Here is a 21,980-nt window from a genome sequence, read left to right on the forward strand (position 1 = left end):
AGGACAGATAAAGAGCTCCTCAGATAAGGTCAAGTTAGAGGACTTCATCATCACCAAGCCCTTATTTTATGAAATGTAAAAGGAACTTAGCTAAGAAAAAGAAGATAAAAAACATGTATAGTAAAATGATAGCAGACTCACAATTATTAACAACCACATCTAAAACACAAACAAACTAAGGAATCAAGTAGAACAGGAACAGAACCACAGAAATGGAGATCACATGAAGGGATAGCAACAGGGGAGTGGAAGGAGGAGAGGGAGGAAAAGGTACAGAGAACAAGTAGCATAGATGGCAGGTATAAAATGGACAGGGGGAGGGCACGAATAATATGAGAAATGTAAAAGCTAAAGAACTTAAGACACATGGACATGAACTAAAGGGATGGAATGTGGGTGGGAATGGGGGTGGAGGGGAATGAAATGGGAAAATGGGACAACTGTAATAGCATAATCAATAACATATATTTTTTAAAAAAGAAAAGAAACTAAAAAAAGGCATACACCTCTAATTAAAATGATAGCTGTTACCCCACACTCAGTAAATGACTGTAAACTTCCCCCAGAATTACAACAGAAGAAAAAAACACAATCACTAAAGTTAACAACTCAATGATTAAAGACTACAACTCCAACGTCCTGATCCCGGCTGCAGCTACAGCAGGCAGGAGCTGTGAGGTACGCCAGGTCCCCAGTCTCTGAAGGCCACTCACTTTCCATATGAGAAATGGAGGCACTAGTAGCACCTGCTCTGCCTCTCAGCTACTTTGATAACTGAGAAATCAGATAAGGACACACAAGTCCTTGAAAAACGAGAAGACCTATATCAATGTAAGATGATTGGTACTACTGATATTGCTATTGTTCCCTCTGAATAATGATGACAAACAAAACCTCCGGACCTCAGGAAAATTCAGCATCAGACAATGATGAAGAGACTGCATGGCACACAGCTAGCTGCAGAAAATCAACCATGAAAATCAAGATTTATCTCCAAAATCACTTCCCATCATCCCTTCCTGCATACTCCCAAACGTTACCCCCAAAAAAGTGGTGAGTTGCCAGTAACAAGCACAAAAACAAACTCTCGCACCTAAGAAAAAAGTATTATGACATAAAATAATTATAGAGGAATCCCTAACAATTATTCCCTAATGAATTTACTTTATGTTACACAGTTTGCTTAAAGTTAATTAAAAATATTTTCTTTTTAATATTTTTAAGTCACTATAAAGAAAAAAATACAAAGAAACCAACTGTCTCCTGAAAAAACAACAACAACAACAAAAAAAACCAAGGGTCAATACTTCATTCAACAGTATGTCAAATCTCATCCACAATGTTTAAAACAGAACTGTCACACTTCAAAATAACATTGTTTCATACCTTGCCTGCTGCAACTTTTGCCAAGAGTGAAGCAAGTGAGTAACCCTTGTTACTCTGGTGTTTCAGGGATGGAAGCCTCACTACAGGACGCACACCGCCGTTACAGACCTCCTCTGTTCCCCTCTCACTCACTGCCTTGACATGGATCAAAAACGAACGGTATTTCCCTCCCGCCATACCTAGGAGAGCAACGGAGAACGGGGTGAATAAGTGAATCACCAAAAGAGCAAATGGCTTCTCCATTTTTCCAGAGCAAGATAAAGAACTCCACAAAAAGAAAAACACACCCGTTTAGAACTTTTTCAAATTATACTTTTTGAATATAATATAGTTGAATACCTTCATATGTTGGTAGCAAAATTAAAAATTCATCATAAGATGAGTAATATAATTATAATTACAATAATATAAGATGAAATATATTATTCATGTTAATAATATAAATCTTTGTGAACTACAGAAAAACACAAAGAAAAAACTTTCATTTCAGGCACCATGTATACGTGTATCCAACCCAGTCTTTTTCTGTATCCATGTCCACATACAAGGAATCACTGTCGTATTAACAGTTGAAAAAACAAAGGCTTTGCAGTCACTACCTGGGTTTGACCAATGACTCTACCATTCATAAGGCATGTAACAAATTAATTTCTCTGTGGTTCAGTTCCTTCAAATGGAAAATGAGAATAATACCTAACTCAAAGGTAACTTAAACACTTATAACTGTGCATCAATCAAATTAATACACCAGGAAACCATCAGCCTAGCACTGCATCAACAGGTATTAAATCTTTCTGTGATTACAGTTGGCTGGGCATTATCCCACAAAGCAAAATGTCGCCAGTTCAATCCCTGGTCAGGGCACATGCCTGGGTTGCGGTTTGGTCCCCAGTTGGGGCACATATGGGAAGCAAATTGATGTTTCCTTTCTTTCTCCCCCTCTTCCCCTCTCTTTAATAATACATAAGTAAATAATTCAAAAACTCTTCCTGTGATCACAAAAGCGACCTTTGTTGTCTTCCCTGATCTACATGCCCACTGCGCAAGCACTGCACCGTGACCCTCTCCTCGTTACTATGTTATTCTGACAAGATTCACCCTCTCAATCTCCTTTATCCAAAAAATTTTGACTCATATCATCCTTTTATTGTCCCACAAAAATTTAGCACTCATTTTCTCCAAAGATTTGGGGGGTGGGGAGGAATGTGATGAGAAAAATAATCACTCTCAGTACATTCCAGGAAAAATTAACACTTTTAAAATATGTGTTATGTAATTGCCAGGTCCTCAATTTTGCCAAAGTCAACATTTTTATTTTCATATAAAAATTTAGGTTTTAGCCCTAGCCAGGTAGCTAGTTGGCTGGAGCATCATCCCAATACACCAAGGTTGCCAGTTCAATCCCTGGTTAGGGCACATACAAGAAGCAACTAACAAATGCATGAACAGGTGGAATGATAATCAATGTTTCTCTAAAAATTAATATTAATTTTTTTATTGTAGTTATTACTTAAAAAATTTAGGTTAGTCATGGCTGGTGTGGTTCAGCTGACTGAGCGCCAGACTGCGAACCAAAGGGTCACCAGTTTGAGTCTCATTCAGGGCACATGCTTGGGTTGCAGGCCAAATCCCCAGTAGGGGGCGCTCAAGAGGAAAAAAACACATTGATGTTTGTCTCTTTCTCTCTTTCCCTCTAAAAATAACTAACTAAAATCTTTAAAATCAAATTTAGGTTTTACATTCTTGGTCAATAAAACTAACTTACATTCTCAGCAATACGAGATTTTGATAAGTTTTGCTCTTTACTGTATCCCTGTATGTGGCCTAACACAATATAGGCTCTCGTAAATTTAATAAATGAATGAGATGTAGTCAAGAGAACATATTAAAATGTCTGTGTGTGTGTATAATATCTGCAGCTAAAAGTGTATGTGGACAGACATTATAAAGGGAATGTACACAAATTAAAATAATTGTTATTTAGGTAGTCAGATATTTTCCTGGTTTGGGGATGCATCTCCACACCTCATCCCCCCTCCAAATTTAATAATACAGGGAGGTGTTTTGTTTGTCATATTCTCTTTTCACCCCAGGGATACAAAAGGTGAAATAAGAGACCTACTACTGCAATATCTATTATCCATATAACCTCCAATAATTTTAAAATATACTATAATTTATGTATCAAACCTCTTATGTAAAAAACCTCTTAAGAGAACATATTATAACAATATGCAATAAACACACCAAAGACACAGAACTCTACATTGATGGGAAAGGCAAACATGACAGAACAGAATGTGATATCTGGTTAACTGGAAGAACTTTGTCATGTCACACTAGGTCACCCAGTGTTCACTTTACACTTTTTCAAAAAGCACTAAAAGACAAAGAAAGTAGCATCAGAAATTTCACATAAAAGTACAATCATTTAAGAGAGGAAATGACCTCAGCTACCAGAAAACTGATGGAATTACTAATGAAAATCCCAAATAATATCTTACTTTTTTGAGATCAGTTTCTTTTCACCTATTTTTACAACTATAGCATTATTTATTCTGCTTTGGTAAAATATGTTACTTTACCTTTAACAAGTTTGGGACTTGTCAATGTCAGCATCCCAGCATGCCCTGATAGATCAAGGCCACTAGCAAGCCATACGGGACCACACAAAATGTCTTCCTTATGATCTTCTAAAAATGGACATAATCTAATACCTAAAAGGGAAAATACACATTTTCTTTTAAATTAGTTGATAATTTAAAATGTAATATTTAATAAGCAAACACCCATCCCAATTACAAATAACACCACCACACAAAATACCATACTTTGAAAGTGTTCAAGTAAAATTTCATTATCATGCTAAAGAACTATCATCAATTATCTGATATATGATGGTGTTTTCTATTCTCGTTTTATTTATATTCACCTTTATTTTCAAAAATAATAATAAAAAACATGACATAACTTCAAATCCCAAGATAGTGAAAAGCAAGAGTGCAGTATTAGTGGAGCTGTGTTCACCAGATGAGCTGAAAGTTAGAGCATATTGCCAAAGCAGAATTACAGGGTATTTTTTAATCATGTTCTTAAAAATCAAGTTTTTGCAAGCCACGAGGAAATCTCCACCCAACACTCTGCCATTTAACTCACACTGCGGTTCTTCCACATCCATGTGCTGCATTTCTTCATTCAAATCAACCAGGGATGGCCTCCCGTTCTGTTCCGTGTCAATGTTAAGAGCTGGAGACAAAGGAAAGGTGATCTGCCTATCTACTGCTGTTTCTAGAGGATAAAAATATCAGTAAACTTAATTTTACTTAATATCAATGATTGATGTGCCTAAAATTCTAAAATTTGCCGTTAAGGTAGAAACTGCTATATTTTCATCACAGATGCTGTAAAATGGTTGTCAGGAGGGGAACAACTAGATTCAACTGATTGATTCATGCACTCATCTCTCTTTTTAATGGTAGTAAAATATTCACCTGAAGAAATAATTTGCTGGCGCTGAACTAAAAGTTCTTATCCTAGGCTGCAGAGTCCAAGCACCTGCAGAGTCTTTAAACTACCAACGTCTAAGTCCTAAATCCAATTCAATCAGAATCTGTCATGTTTCATAAGGATACACAGAAACAAAAACTCACAAACACACACATGTACTTTTGAAATAAGAAAATTTTCAAGTTTCAATGTTTTTAACCCTCTGGGTAAAGTAGCCATTTTACTCTGAAATTATTCTCTGCCTTTTCGATTATCCCATGAAAGAGAAAACACTTAGAAGTAACATTTAGTTCCCAAAATAGATGACTAAATGTGTACAATCTATTTTAATAACTCAATATATCAAATTCTGAACTTGCAAGAAAGATAAATAAAGATGGGCATATTTCTGGCATTACTTGAAAGGCTGGGTTTCCTAACAACCTTAACAGAGTATGTGACCTCCATAACCAAGGTCTTTTCCCAATCGTGTCTCCTCTTAGGAAGAGTAGTGCATTAAGTCTAGTGAGGCCAAAAGTGAAGCCAATTCACAATGGAACTGCCTTTCCCCCAAAAGCATAATTACATTACTTAAGTTTATCAACTCTGAACAATAATACTGAGTTACCAGGATTAATTTATACAAATAAAAGCACCAAAAGTAGAGTGGGAAAATACTGTGGGAAGGATAGCACAGTACGGGGACAGGCAAACCTAGACAGCCAATTTGAAATTAGTTTTTTAAAGAAACCAAGTACAAGATTCTTCAAATATAAATTTTGATTCATTCTTACCATTAACCTTCCCTAAGCCTGGAGCTTTATTTTTCAGCAGGGTCACTTGTATCTGTGGGATATTGGTGATGTTTGAGTTCAAAACGAATTTGAAGTCCACATGTCCAACCATACAAGCTTTAGGTAGCACCAATTCAAACACATGCTCATCCCAGCTGTTGCTGTCAAATAAGGAAGAAAATGCTAAATAAAGCAAAAATCTTTCTTTAGCCATAACCACATTAGCATTAATATCACTTTTCACACTCCGATTTTTAGCCTTCAACAAAAACTTAATGCTTCTCAATGACAGCAGGAGAGAAGACATGCAGCTCCCAACACAGAGGTTGAACTTAGGGCAATAAATGATCGTACACTAGGAATTCACACCTGCTTTGGGAACTGCACATTACAGTAAACCCTAGCTGCTTACAGTGTGGAGCAACTAGGCCTTATGCATGGGAATTACCTGTAGGTTCCTGCCCCACCGTAAACCTATGAGCAGGGTCCCAGGAATCTGCATTTAAAATAAGAACTTCTTGTATTTCTTACACATGTCCATTCTAATTTAAATTCTAAATACATACATGCTGAAAAACAAAAAAAAATCTCCAAACCACACCCCTCCACTAAATTCCAAACTCGTATCAAACGTCAACCAGACAACTCAAATTCATCATAAATCCAAACTTAATGATTAGCCACTCTAACCTCAGTAAACAGAAATTTCACTTTTCAATTAGCTCAATCTGAAACCTTAAAGTCATCCCCGACTCTTCGCTCACACCAGGTGTTCAATACGTCAGCATTTACTGTTCCTTCCGCATCCAAAGTATACCCACTGCCTCCATCAACTGTCACCTCAGTCCTGGCTACCACCACCATTTCGCACGGATTACGACAGTATCCAAACCGAATCCTTGCTTCCATCACTGCCCCTAACACAACCACTCATAACCTACTGTCAACAAAGCAGTCTGACCAGATCCCTCTAATACATAAATCATATCACATCACCCCTGTACTCAAACCCCTCCAATACCGTTCCATCTCACTCAGCATAAAAGTCTCACTGTAGCCTAAAAAGACATTCATGATCTGATTACCAGCTACCTTTCAGATCTCACCTCCTGCCACTCCTTCACTGCATTCCAACAAAATGGCCTTCGTCTTCCTGGAATTCACAAAATACACTCTTCAGAATCTTTGTACTTGCTATTGCCTCCACATTCATGATCTCATGGAGGCCTTTCTCAGGCCCCTTATATTAAAAATATCATACACATTTCTAGCTCATTCTCACACATATGTACACACCCAACAGCTCTTTGACCATACTGTTCTAATACATGTCAACAGCTTCTATGTACCACGCAGAAGCTATCCGCTTACTGTCTTTCCACCCCCACTACAATGTAAACCCCACCCGAGTTGTACTGCCAGTGCCTACCAGAGTGCCTGCACAAGACAGGTATTTAAATGCCTGTTAAATTCTCTTGCGCTCTCACCTCTCATGTTAATGGCAGCCAGCGGCTGCTTAGTGAGATGCAGATAATCGCTGCCCACACCAGAAAAGTTTCAGAACCTCCACCTTCCCCCTCACCACCAGTGCTCACCAGCATGTCCTTGGCACCACCAATATGCTCCCAGGCCTGCTGGTCCCAGGGGAGGGGATGAGGGGTAGGGGAACCAATCTTTCTGGCAACACGTACATCTAACAGACCAAGCCCTCATCCTTCGAACACATTATCAACCTGTATCCTACTATCAATCACACTTTTGGTACAAAGGACCCCTCTATGAAAAGGACGGCTCTGTTGCGGCCAGATTTCCACACATGAAGGAGAAATTTGGTAAAACTGGAATGAGGAGGACTGTAGGAGGGGTTCTGATTGTACATGAGCACCAGCTACCCCACGTGTCACTGTTACAGCTGGGAATGACTTTCTTCAAACTACCTGATGGTGAGCTTAACCCTTGAGAATATCAAGTTGAAGGACTAAAACACTTAATAACAGAGATAGTAGGTCATCAAGATAGAGTCCTCAAGACTGGGTCCTTGATGACTGCATTGGCAACTGGTGTGGACCGAATTTTGAACCTCCTCAGTATTTACATATTCCTGCACATATTACGAAACCAAAGGAAGAGAAGTTGGTTTTGTTTCAAATTCAAGAGAAAACCTTGTTTTCCCTTAAAATGACAGCTGATAGCCAAACCACTGTTTGAATTGTCTGGCAATGCACCAGGATGCAGGCCCACCAATTTTATTCAGTCTCCCTCGGCTTTGGAGCAGGTTCATCCTACACGGAACTGTAGTTCTGCACGGTGGAGAATGAATGTGCCTCTGTGCCACAGCCGAGCACGGTGGAGAAGAAGCATGGTAGAAAAGGGTTTTGTGGTTTCATTTCCTACCCAACCTCTAAATTGGCACCTGCTTTCTATTGTTTCAATAAAGTTAATATGAAGAACTACAGAGTAGCATAAACAAATGTGATGTTTAATTTGCTTTAGTTTCTACTCACGCATTTTTGTACAACATAAAGAAAGTGGACTGCTTTCTAATTGTGTATTTTCAAACTTCACATGAAACATGTAAAATACTAATATATCTGTTAAACGAATCTGTGGGGTGAGTCTCACTATTTTATCCTACAAATAAGATATAACAATTTCCAAAATTAAAGTGACAAAACAAAAGCTATTGATATAGAAAAGTGAAGAAAACAGCAATATATCTAAGAATTCTATGTTGGCTCTAACAAATCATACAGTATGGACTTAAATAACCTGGGAAAATGTTTTACCTGTCAGTCTGTAGTTTCCAAGTTCTAGTATGCTGGGCAGCATCACCGTGGTGCTGCTGATGCAAATGCTGAGGATGCCTCCTTTGCTGCTGTTCTTGTTGAACTTCTACCCAGCACGGAGGGACAGTAGCTGAAAACCGCGGAGTCAAAGTCTCAAAGCGGGTTAGCTCCACCAAAGATGTCAAGATGTCAAGGGTGAAAGGCTGGTCCACCAACAAATCAACTCCTTAATAACAGCAAATGCAGAATTTGACATAAGTTTTTTAAAAAGTAGTGTTAATTCATGTTTCTTTCTATTCAAATCAACACTTACCAAATATCCTGAAAGTTAGTAACATCGACACAGATGCATGCAACTAAAGTTATTACACAACAGGCATAAGAAAACTCCATCTTGAATATTTTAAATTACAGGAAGGCTACTCATTACTGGAAATCCATAAACTCCACCTGTCAGGAGTCCTGACTGAACCGTAACCCCAAATTAGTAAGGGCAACAAAAGTAATGGTGCTGAATGCAAGCCCAGCTTCCATCAGATCAATACTAATTTTTTAGATTTTCTTACTTACAAAAAATGCTAAACAACTGCAAGCACATAACATTTGTCCTTTTAAATACTATTTTTCTACTTCTGTGGTAGTTAAGAATATCATATATACATACCACCATTATAAGAGTAATAATCAGCTTCAGAGAAATTGTTTTTTAATTAAATACATGCATTCACATTTGTGAAGTGTCTAACACCACACAAAGTTGAATGGCTGTTATTCTTGTTTCAATTAACAAAAGATAAAAAAGACGACTAAAATACAAAATTTGATAGGTTTAGAATACTTTCAAAAAGAAAATTTACAACAAGTTCCAGCAAATTATTACAAGCGTACTTCACACCACATTGTTCCTCAAAGCTTAGAGTTTAATAAATCTGACTAAAACTGTATTAAACTGTTTAAACATATAAGAATACACAATTTTTCATAAATAAACGCTGGTGTTTTTTAAGTTCCTCCTCATATTATCAGCACATCAATGTCTCTTCTTTACATCACAGTCATGCACCACTTGACAATGGGATACATTCTCGGAAATGCATCTTTAGGTGATTTTACCATCACAGAGTGCACTCACACAAACCTAGATGGTCTAGCCTACTACACGCCAAGGCTATCCCATCTACACCATCTGCTCCTGAGTGCAAGACTATATGTATAGCATGTTACTGTACAAAACAAGATGAAATCGAGCATAAGAGAAAATAAAGGATTCGGGAAACACAGCAAATAGCACATATAAGGCTACTACTGCTAGTGTTACACAGCATACATGTTACATCTGGCAAACTTTTTTTATAAGTAGAAAGACTACTCTCTAAAATAATAATTAAAAGTATAGTATAGTAAATACATAAACTTGTATCATAATCATTTATTATTTTTATCAAGTATTATGCAGTGTACATAATTGTATGTGCTACACTACACAGAGGGGGACCCCTCCCAAAACCGGAATTACCTTCTGGAAGGCAGGCCCCTTGTTGCATAGGCTTCCCCAGCTAGGGGAGTGTTCTAGGCACCAGCTAGTATGGTTGTGAAAGGTTGCCTTTGGCTTCAGTGAATTTATTTTGAAGACTCATTCAACTGGTTTGCCCATTTCACGATGGGTGATTTCACCTGCCCATTTCACCTGCCTATACTGCACTGAGTGCTCAGCAGTTTTTGACCAAAAACAGCATGACTCCTGTGACCCATCCAACCTAGTCACATGATCTCACCCACGTGACACTTTTTGTTTCCCTGAATGAAAAAAGTCCTCCTCAAAAGGAAACATTTTGCCCACGTGGAAAAAGTTAAAAAAAAGCAGAAGCACAAAAATTGTCAAGTTCAAAAATTGTTTTGAGCAGTGGAAAAAACATCTCAATACGTTTATTGCATCATATGGAGAGTACTTTGAAGGTGAGCGAAGTTTAAACATGTAAGAATAAATACACAATTTTTTATAAATAAATTGTTTGGGGGGGTTACCCCTTGTATGTGACTGGCAAGACACTTGGTTTGCTTACGCCAGCATCATGACAAACACCTGTGCAACGTGTCATAACATACTGTCACAATGGCTAATAAGTCACTGGGCAGGAGGAATTTTTCAGCTCCATTATAATCACATGGGACCACCATCACGTATGCGGTCCATCGTTGGCCAAACGTCATTAGGTGGCGCACCACTGTATTTACCTCTTTATAACCGAATCCACAGCTTTCCTACTAAATATCATGTTTATGCCCTTTATGAAAGTATTTCATCTGGATGGGGGCAACTGTGCATGCTACTAGAATCTAGCAGGCAGAAGCCAGAGACACTGCTGAGACAGCTCAGGGCAGTCCTCCCACAATAAAGATTTATCTAGTCCAAAACATCGACAGTGTTGAGAAGGCTGAAAACTGCTAGCATATAAAGTAGTGAGGATTTTACTAACATGCACTAAAGTTACTATATTAGCGATGGCTATGGCTAGAAGTTTGCTTTAGGTGCCAAGCAGAATGATCGATCAAAAATGCCCAAGTACCAACTTTACATATCCTTTCCATTTAGAACACGGTTGAGTTTAAACACACTTTTCATTAAATATTTACCAAACTTCTTTTAAATGCTCAATCTAGGGAATAAAATGTAGAAACTACTAAGAGTAAAACATAACAGAGCTACGGAAGTACAAAAGGACTAACAGGAGACCCAGAGGCTGGGGAGAGCTCAGCATAACACAGGAAGAGCACAAAACTGAATCGTACACTCTGTCTAAAGCTTCACAGTGGGGCAATGGGGGTCTGAATATGCTGTTTCAGGGCAAAAGTATGTTTTCAGTTTTTCAATTCCAGTAGTAATATTAGTAATGTGGGCCATTCTGTTGACTTGACACTTACTTAATGAACTCTTCTCTTAGGTTTTTCTCTCCTCTCTAGCTAGACCAAAAGCTCCTTAATAACCAATATAATGAATGTTTTCACCTTAGGTAACTGAACCGGGATTGGTCAACCTACCACAGGTTGAGAACCACTTCTTATTTTATGTTTACAACATTTCCAACTACTGGAAAAATTATAACTAATACACAAAAACAAGCCCGGTAAAAGAATACCAATAAGGAAATGAACTCCCTCAACAAAGTAACCAAGAGTTGACTAAAAAACTGAAATAATTTATGAATATAAATAAAAAAGACCTCAGAAGATTTAAAATATCTGAAAAATTTGCATTTTAAAAGAATCATTTAAAAACTTAATATCATACCTGAAATGCCAGGACTTGAAGGATTTGATAAAGGCTTGGAACCTTCTGAAGATGGTTCCGTTCCTTTACAGAGAGATCCATCCACTAGTATATCAGCTTCATCAATATCATCACAGGTTCCTCCAATTTGGAGAAAATGAAGCTCACCACCTACAGTGTAGTAAAATTCCATCAACACAGATACATGGAAAACGGGTAAATACACAAGTGTACTTTGTTAGTTAAAAAATGTTATTTTAATATCACTTGACAGTTGGATAACAAAAGGCAGGCAGGACGAATCAGAGAAATAAAAATAGACCAGCACAGATTAACTAATCTAAATAAAAGAAAGACGAGATTTTTAAAAGTCAAAAGCATCTCCTTGACCTCTTGGACAGATCAAGTATATGAACATGTATGTAATAAGAATTCAAAAAAGAGAGATAAGAAAGGCATAGAAAAATATTTATGAAATAATGGGCAAAAACTGATGAGATTTTATGGAAAACATTACACTACAAATCCAATCAATTCAATGAACCTCAAGTAGGATAAACACAAGGAAATCCACAGATACACATACATTATAGTCAAGCTGCTCAAAGTCCAAGTCAATGAGAAAATCTTCAAAGCAGCAAATTAAAAAAAAACTCATCACAGACGTGAGAACTACAATGAAAATTAACAACTCACTTATCAGAATCAATGGAAGCCAAAGGCTACATACAGCACTATTTGTTCAAAAATGAAGGTGAACGAGACCTTTACAGATAAGCAAAGGCAGAGAATTTTTTTGCTAGCAGACCTGCCTTACAATAAGTACCAAAAAAAGTCCTTCAACATAAAAGAAAGCAATGCCAAATCACAAGGAAACATAGAAATAATAATTAGGTAAGCAAAATATTTTTCTCATTTGTTAACTTTTATAAAAAATAAAGATTTTATAAAATAACTAACACTGTGCCCTAGCCAGTGTAGCTCAGTAGGTCAGAGCATCATTCTGTAACCAAGGGGTTTCAGGTCTGATTCCTGGTCAGGGCACAAGCATAGGTTACAGGTCCCGGGCACATGGGTCAAGGCAGGTGGCAACCAATGGATGCTTCTCTCTCACATCAAAGTTTCTTTCTCTCCCTTCCTCTACCTCTAAAAAGTTATGAAAGAATGTCCTTGGGTGAGAATTTAAAAAAAAAACCCTAACACTTTTTGGTTAGGTTTATAACTTATCTAAATACATTATATAAGACAACAGTAGCACAAAGGTAGGGGGAAAAAAAGATTAAAGTTTCTGAACAACAATAAAGTAATTTAATAAAAAAGATTAAAGTTTCTATCTTTTACTAGAATTAAGTTAGTATTATTCTGAAGTAGAATGTTTTAAGTTAAACCACTGAGAATATAACTCCAAAAATAAGAATGATGCTCCTCAACTTATGATGGGGGTTACTTCCCAGTACAGCCATCCTAAATTGAAAATATTGATAAATTGAAAATTCATTTAATATACCTAACTTACTAAACATCATAGCTTCAAACCTAGCTACTTCCTACTGACCTCTTATCACCTTTTACACCATTTTAAAGTAAAAAAACCCTAAGTAAAACTATCTTAAGTTGGGAATTGTCTTATACTTTTAAAAAAATATCAACACATGCATGTCGTGATGATGTTACGCCAAATGACACAGGAGAAGGTTCTAGGCAGGAATCTCCAAAGGCTAGTAGTACTTCCATCAAAGCAACGAATGAACTACAAAGAACAACTGGAATCAACTACGCAGGAACTCGGGAACCTAACAAGGCACGACATCCAAAGGACTGCTTGATCAAAGAGGCTGCTGGCCTTCCGTAAGAGCAGGCTGCCGGAGTCAGCTGCCATCCCCCATTCCTCAGCCCTGTCCCAGCTGCAGGGCAAGTGGCCTACATTTCTGGACTGGCTGGCTGTCCTCGGGTGGGCGTGAGGGAGCTTGTTTCACATACCTGTGCACCCGTGCATATGCGTGTGCACTCTATTTCCAAATATTAATCAAAGACAGCTGTATCAAATCTACTTTTTCATGTATTAGTATTAGTAGTACTAAAAAAATTAACTTACAACCTTTATTAACTGCAAGAGTTTTATCAAGATTCAGTGATCTCCCATGAGAGTTTTATGCTATTTTAATATACTCATATAAGACAGTGTCGTGTCCATTTAATTCAGGCTGCAGTGCTTTTTAAAAATCTTTTATCTACTTTATCAACTGGCATATATGCATTTTAAGACATCAACTTTTCTTTCCTTCTTATTGTTATTAACCTAATCTTTTCAAATGCATCTTGATGAGTCAATCCTTGAAGAACCGGGGGATAATTTTCAAAGTGGTTGACTTCTCAGGTGTTTTCCTGTCCTTCATTCACGTTGAGATCACGTCCTAGAACTGCTTCACTGTGCAAATCCCAAGATTACATTAATCTAGTTTGTGGCTTAAATATTATCTCTCCTCTAAGCTACCAAAAGTATATTTGATCAAATAGTAATTTCAACCACTAAACCCTCCTGCACCTCTGGAAAATACTAGTACCTCACAAAGATGCGCCAGGGCCTCAGGTTCTAAGCCCCACTTTACTTCAGAAGGCCAATGGCAAGTTAACTTGTTTTCAGTTTTTTTTAATCTTTCAGATTAAGATTCCAAAACATGCCACTGCATGAGTTTTCTAATTTTGTTTTACTCTGGCAGTATCTAATCACCCCGATGACAGAAAGCCAAGTCTGAATGCTGTGTGCCCCCAGCTCTGTGACTTAGGCAAGTTACCCAACCTCTCTCCCACTCAGTTTCCTCTCCTGTAAAACGGAGACAATTATAGCACATAACTCATACAGTGGTGTGATGACTGAATGAATGAGCAGATGTAAAGCTCTCAGAACAATGAACTGACCACATGTGACCAATAAATTGATATTGCCCTTCATACAACATAGTATTTTAATGGTTCTTTATCAACTCTAATTAATTCAAAGTTTTACTAGCCTAAAGTTATTCTGCGTTGCTCATTTTTCATACTGATCCTACTGGGTTTTTATGTTACTTGAAGGTAATTCCCCCTATTGTTTCACATGACATATTTCAAAGAAGGCAAAGTGAACCACTACATCTACCATTATCCTTCTTAGCTGAAGTCTTAAAATCTTTTTAGAGAGAGGAAAAACAGGTTGATTCCTACCAAAACCACAGGAGAGATGCAACTCATCTTAAACTAATTCCCCTGCCAAGTACTGGCTACAGTTACCCAGGCTTCAAACGCCTCCCAGCCCTAAATTTCTCCTGAACTATCACTGGGACTATTCATGGTACCTGATATTGTCAGTAATCCTTTCCAAAAACTGCCTTTTCTCTCCAACTCAAAATACATATTGAGAAAAGTAGGGAAAAAATCCATACTATGTATGAATCTATGCAGGCCCTCAGATGTTGCAAAACTATTCACTATCACTCAGAGGTCAGGAGTAAATCAGACCAAAAAAATTAGCAACACTAACAATTACTTGCTAAATATTTTTACTTTAGAAAGAAATAAGGACCAGTATTTGTGCCAGAAAGTTTACATACATTATTTCATTTAATTCTAACAAGCCTGGAAATAGGCCTTCTTATCCTAGTTTATAAATAAACAAAGGCTTACTGAGTTTACAATAACTTGCCCAAGGCCACAAATTTGAGCAGATACAGAGTCTGGGTTCACAGAAAAAAACAGCAGGTTATTTTCTTGAGGTTAAAGCAGAAAAGATACTTTCTAAGAAACATTAATTTATTTACAATAGAATTCTTACCTAGAGCAGTAGAAAAAAGTTTTAAAAATGGTTATAACAGTAGAAAGATTTACCACTTCATTATAAAAGAGTAAGTTTCTCATGTATATGGATCTAAAATTCCTATTAGGTATGCACATCAATGCATGACATACAGCAGTTTTATAAAGATGCAGACGAACCCGAAAAACCACAGACTTACCTTTGGTGCACGCACACAGCCTGTCTGTGCCAGAGCAGTAAATGACAGAAACGAATGTGTCCTGTTCCTCAGTGCCCTCCTTTTTGGGAGGTTCCACTTTGGCCAATATTTCAAAGTTTGAAAGATCTAATATTTTTACATATCCTCCCTGAGTGGTTATTACCAAATGTCCAAGAGTAGAAATATCAGACTTCTTTTCTCTCTCAATGCCATTCTTTGAGGTTAACTGCATTTCCTCAATAGGTTCTTCACAGTCATCCTCTCGATTATCCAGTATATCTGGTGGAAGCAAAATGAGCGAGGTAATTGTGTCCTGGGGATCTTTGATATGTTGGATTTTTATTGGCTCCTCTTCTAAAGTCACTATCCGAGTGGCATAATTCATTTTATAAAGTATTAAATATCCACCACTAACATTCCTCTGCTCAGGCTGAATTATCAAAGGAGTCTGTACATCTGCTGGTGATTCGTGTTGGATTACACTGATATTTGCACCATTCACTACAGCAAGATTGCATTCCAGCTCACCTTTCCGTCTATTACATAGCGCAGAGTTTAATTTATTTAAATTATTCAAGGCCTCTACCTGATTTATTGCACTCAAAGATTCAACAGGGCATGTCCGCAGTCCTACCAACAAATGAATTCCATCAGCACAAGGAGTTATTGAGTCTATACAAAGATTCTCCTCCTCTGCAAACTTTGGCAGCCTCAAGCACTGAACCAAAGTCCCAGGCTTGGGAAACACAGAGTTCCACTTCTCAGAATCTGGAGAGGTAAGGTTGGCCGCTGCATCCGCGAACTGCTGAATGTAAGTCACAGGAGGATCCTGCAACAACAACTGCTCCTGACTATCTAGTTCCATCTCAATAATCTGGGGAACTGTAAAACCATCATCATGCAAACTTTTACTCATTATATTGTTCATCTGTGAAAAGATTTTTCCTGCTTTTTCATCAGATTCCTTGATGCTATAAAGAAGCAAAATGGGTAAAGTCCTCCTCACCAGAGGAGAATTTAATTCTGAATTAGTGCAGGATTCATTGTCAGTTGATCCTTGTTCCGATATACTTTCACCCTGAGTTCTGCTTAAACCATCCAGTGACCTGTGAGAATTACTACTAATGGGTGAGGTAGCAGGAGATTTATATGTTAATAAACCTCCAGCCAATAAACATGGAAAGGGAATGTTATGTTGTTCTTGGTGCTTTTCCTTTGTCTTTTCACTCTTAGAGTTTGTTAAGCAAGGATTTGCCCCGAGTTCTTCAAGATCCTTTACAGTATCTTCAAGCACATTTGCAACAATCTCCCACTGAAGTTTTTCTGGCTGCTGAAGAATGCTGAGTGCTGTTATATCAAGGCTCATTTCCATGGCTTCCTTCTGTGATGTATGCCCTTTGAAAAGAAAAAAGATTCATTAGTGATGGCCTTATGAATGAAACCAAAATCTCTAGTATGATGTTTTCATTCATTTTTGTTTTGATTCATCTAGTCCACGCATTATATTATGTACCATAAGTGGAAGAATTTAATGTATTTTAAAGAAAATTTAATGAAATTTGGATAAAACTATCCAGAAAAAAATATAAAGATAACCAAGAGACTTAAAATCATTTTCATTCCAATTTTAGTACATGTGCTGCCAAAGCGAGCACTTAAAATCATTTTCAATTCAGAATATATTCACCTGACAATCTGTTAGCAAAATCTTTTTTTAAAAATTAGGATACTAAAAAAGTTAAAGAATAAAGACATCATAATTATCAAAATAATAGAAACCAAGCCAGAAACAATACTATTTATGCATCTATCATTTATGCACTTTGAATATCCATGAAACATTAGTGTAATCTCAGTTCCTTTTCCTTTGCAATTTAGAGAAAGTCATTAGCATCATCGCCTCTTGCCTAGAGTACCATGTTAATTATCATAGCATGAAATTTAATTCTAACCCTAAGCTTACATAAAAGAAAAATTACTAGAAAGAAAAATGCCCCAAATGTATCATTTTAAAAATAAAACTCATCTTCCATATTATATGCTAATTTTTAGTTCATTTAAAGTCAACTACATAACATCACCCCTTAATGGCCTTCTGTTTATTGTGTATTCTTCAAGCTGCTCCCTTACAAATAGCACAAGAGTCATGTGGAACAGTCTCAACACTCCAAACATGCTGTCTGTAGCTACAGAAAGCCTGTGAGAGTTAGCAGTAAACCCCTGAACCGGCTATAATCTTGACACCAAACTGGAAGTTTCATCCAATCTGGTTTTTTCTTAATAGTATGAACCACTTTCACTTTCAGGCAACAACAGTATCAGCAATAATAACATAAAGACCATTCTAGGTAACTTGTGGAAGAACAACAACAACAAAACCACTGGAATTGCCTTTACAATTTTAGATAAGAATACAGAAGAGTAGGTGACTCAAGATGACTGCATGAAAGACCAAAGCTGCCCAAGTACAGGAATCAACAAGAGAGATCCATGGAACATCAAACATTTAAGATAATACTGAAAGTTTTGTTTGTACCATTTTCGTTATCAATTTCATTTACATAATCTTCAAAATGCTCTCAGGTAGCTTTATCTAGAATTTCCCCTGTTCTGAGATTAATCTTTTTCATATACTATCATTATGATCATCTAAAACTAAAACCATTTCTAGCTAAGTAGAAGAAATTTTGGGTTAAAAACTCAACAATTTAATTGTCTAATGAAGCTGTGCATTTATTTAACCATTCATTTGGCTTTATTCACAGGCAGCCTGTACACTGCCATTTGGTATTTATACATATTTACTCTACTAAGTTAGTAATCTAGGCTTGAAATAAAATGTAAACAGTGATACTTTTACATAAATCTTGAGGATGCTCAACTATTTCTAGAGCAAACTGAAACTTATTTAACTTTTTTAAGTTACAATAGGAAACTGCCAAGAAAAAAACTATTTTTATATGTGTATACATATACAAAAAAAGACATTAACCATAAATTACATATATTAACACATATTAAAGGTAATATTCAAAGTAAACGGAATGTGAGATAAGAGTGCTCCTTAGACAGGAAAACACAACAACTGGCACGACTACCCTGCTTCTTCCTCACATGCATCGACACCTGGGAAACTGCACAGGCCACACACGCTGCTTCTGAAGACTGGCAGGAGCACAACGACAACTGTCAAACACTGCAATAGGAAAACACTGCAGTACTCCGAGATTCTCATCTCGGAATCTGTAATGCCCACTGTCCCACAAAATACAGTTTTAAACAATATACCTGGGGTCACCCTGCAGTATAATATTCTTCAGAGAATCATTTTGGGAAACCCTTCTCTTTTCTGCTTATTTAGGCAGCTCCAACCCACAGTTCTGCCAACCAAATTTCCTGAGGTTAGCAATCAGGTTTTACCCAGACACTTTTTTAAACCCATCAAAACTCAATCTGAACCTTTGTTCAATCTCCTGGCAAACATTCTTTCGACTCTTCACAATAGCAACATACCCTTAATTCTGATACATGGCTCTCAAACTCCTCTCTCTGACATCTATATCTAGATATACTTTCAAGAGTCATAACCATCTTAACTCCAGCTAAAAGTTCAGTCTCCACTCACATTTCTGAAATTACAAAACATATTCTCTAATTCTTCAGACCATATCATTGACTTTGATGACAACCATCTAAAGCCAGTGAATGTAAGTTTTGAAATAGCATTTATGACTTATTTTATTCAAGAAGAGAACACATATTCCATTAATATCATAAATCCATTAAGTCAAAAAATCTTTCAATATAAGAGCTTATTCTAAGCTCTTATAAAAATACTTATTTTATATATAATTATATCAGTATAATTAGCTTACTTTACTGCAAATAAATAAGCCACTTACAAATCTCAAAAGGAAGCAATTAAAAAACTAGAAATTTTTTCTTTTCTTACCATTACTACATTCTAATACTGCATAAGGATAATGCTCCAACCCTCAATGAGGTATCACAAAAGGAGTCAACAAGAACATACGGTAATTTTTTTAGATGCTGGAAAGTGAAGTAAACAGACTACAGTACCCAGAGGAAGTGTAAAAGATCAACTAGGCATGGATGGAAAGGATAAAGGTAGAAAAAGGATAAGGACATAGACCAAAGACAGATATTGTCATTTTAAAGATACCTACTGAGAGCCTTAGACCCAGACAAAAGAACAAAGCTAGAGCATACGAAGAGAAGGTTATAGTTAGAATTTTAAAAAACTAAGAGTAGAAAAAAAGGAATACTTAGTTCAAATAGTTCAGTTTAAGGAAAAACTGAGGGCCAAAGAGATAAAGTGACTTGACAACCAAAGAGATATTGTGTACAAAGAGATTAAGCTCTAACCAAGTCTCAAGGTGACTGCTGACCAGTTTACTGTTATTTATCAAATTAAGAATATGTTATAATATTCTTTTTCTGTTTTGGCAAAAAGGGCAACAAAGATGTAAAGGAACATGATCATTATAAGACTAAGTATCTTTAAATGAAATCTTTACTACTCTAAAGTTAATTATATATCTGTACATCAATCAGGGCTTTTTCCTACTTTTCTATTGGTAGTTTTTGTTTCTAAAAACTCCCTCAAAAGATTACTAAAGGTCAGCCCAAAACCCATCCAGTAGTGTTTGATGGCTTTAAAAAGGACTTCATCACAAATTAGAATTTAGAGATCACATCCTACTCTATACTAACTATAACTTTTGACAAATGTACTATACAAAACCGTATCACTTCTACAGAGATTTAAACAAGTTACTTATGTCCTTAATTCATGAGATTTAACATTAGAAAACAGCCACAGTGTAGCAACGGTCACTTTTCTAAAATACTGGTTACTTCCAGGAATTATGCTTTAGATATTTTTATCTTAATCCCCAAAACTCAAATTAACAGATATTAGTATAACTCTCATATACTAGAAAATGCTATCAGACTATAATTTAATGACATGATCTGAATTCTCATCCAGTAAAACTATTTTGAGATGCACTATTAGTCTTGCCCACAAGTACATTAAAATATAAAACATCTTCTTTTGCTTTAATACTTCACAAGGAAGCATTTGGTTAATGGCTTAATGTCTAGAATTTTGTCTTTAGAAATGTATTTTCTAGTCACCTGTTTTGCTTTGTGAATAAAGAACCTTAATTTAACTGTTATTTGTAGTGCACCCTGGCTGGTGTAGCTCAGTGGATTGAGTGCCGTCTGTGAATCAAAGGGTCATTGGTTTGATTCCCAGTCAGAGCACATGCCTGGGTTGCTGGCCATGTCCCCAGTTGGGGATGTGTGAGAGGCAACCACACACTGATGTTTTTCTCTTCCTTTTTCTCTTCCCCCTCTCTCTAAAAATAAATAAAATCTTTCATAAATAAACAAGTAAATAAATAAATGTTCCTTGTATTGCCCTAACTGGTGTGACTCAATGGAATGAGTGCCAGCCTGCGGGCCTGAAAACAAAAGGTTGCTGGTTCAAATACGAGTAAGAACACATGCCTGGGCTGTGGGCTCGGTCCCTCATTGAAGGTATGCAAGAGGAAACCAGTGGATTTATTTCTCGCACACAGTGATGTTTTTCTTCCTATCTTTCTCCCTCCCTCCCCCTCTATCGATAAATAAATAAATAAATAAATAATAAGATGTTACTTTTATTTAATAAAATACATTATGCAAATAAACTGAACACATTCCAAAAGGCTTAGTGTTAACTTCCTGTCATCTGTAACTAAAATTTGCTAAAGGTGTGCCTTTACTTCCTCTGACTCAACTATGTACCATTTAGAATTTAAGTACGAAACACTACATACAACTAATTCAAGAGCTCTTATATAAACAAGATTGTCTAACGTTTTTTACATACCTGTCACAGAATCTGATCTGGAATGCTCTTCACTGTCTGAATCCTCCAGTAAATCATCACTTAAAAGACAAAGTAAAAAAATAATTTGATATATGATACAGCAAAAAAAAAAAAAAAAAACCCCAAAAAGTACAATGTTACAACCATTGCTTTATATCTGGAATATAAGCACCATCAAAACTATTAAACTAGCTTAGCCCTGGCCAAACAGCTCAGCTGGTTAGAGCGTGGTCCCAGTACATTGAGGTACAGGATCAACCCCCCAGTCAGGGCACATAAGAATCAACCAACGAATGCACAAATAAGAGGAACAATTCAATGTTTCTCTCTTTCTCTCAAATCAATAAATAGAAAAAAATTTTAACTAGC

The 21,980-nt window shown here is 36.7% G+C and overlaps 1 protein-coding gene and 1 pseudogene across 11 annotated transcripts in view; one reads left to right on the forward strand and one right to left on the reverse strand.

Annotated features, from left to right (window-relative positions):
* BIRC6 (baculoviral IAP repeat containing 6) overlaps positions 1 to 21,980 on the reverse strand; it is a 201,689-nt gene that overhangs the window by 129,660 nt on the left and 50,049 nt on the right. For 7 of the 11 annotated variants that reach the window (XR_005069536.1, XM_037066611.1, XM_037066619.1 and 4 more), the window contains exons 9-16: positions 21,612 to 21,670; positions 15,713 to 17,107; positions 11,742 to 11,891; positions 8,453 to 8,678; positions 5,667 to 5,827; positions 4,543 to 4,674; positions 3,972 to 4,103; positions 1,387 to 1,565 (exon numbers count right to left, since the gene is read on the reverse strand). Coding sequence is in view for 10 of the 11 variants with exons in the window: in XM_037066611.1 (XP_036922506.1) it covers positions 1,387 to 1,565; positions 3,972 to 4,103; positions 4,543 to 4,674; positions 5,667 to 5,827; positions 8,453 to 8,678; positions 11,742 to 11,891; positions 15,713 to 17,107; positions 21,612 to 21,670 (2,434 nt within the window). In the remaining variant the exon portion in view is untranslated. The remainder of the gene's footprint in view (positions 1 to 1,386; positions 1,566 to 3,971; positions 4,104 to 4,542; positions 4,675 to 5,666; positions 5,828 to 8,452; positions 8,679 to 11,741; positions 11,892 to 15,712; positions 17,108 to 21,611; positions 21,671 to 21,980) is intronic. The other 4 variants (XM_037066615.1, XM_037066618.1, XM_037066614.1 and 1 more) reach the window with 1 other exon arrangement.
* On the forward strand, positions 7,319 to 8,317 carry LOC119001455 (cleavage and polyadenylation specificity factor subunit 5-like; annotated as a pseudogene).

The sequence above is a fragment of the Sturnira hondurensis genome, unplaced genomic scaffold (genome assembly GCF_014824575.4).
Source record: "Sturnira hondurensis isolate 20B ecotype Veracruz unplaced genomic scaffold, ASM1482457v3 Scaffold0016663, whole genome shotgun sequence".
NCBI classification, from domain to species: domain Eukaryota; kingdom Metazoa; phylum Chordata; class Mammalia; order Chiroptera; family Phyllostomidae; genus Sturnira; species Sturnira hondurensis.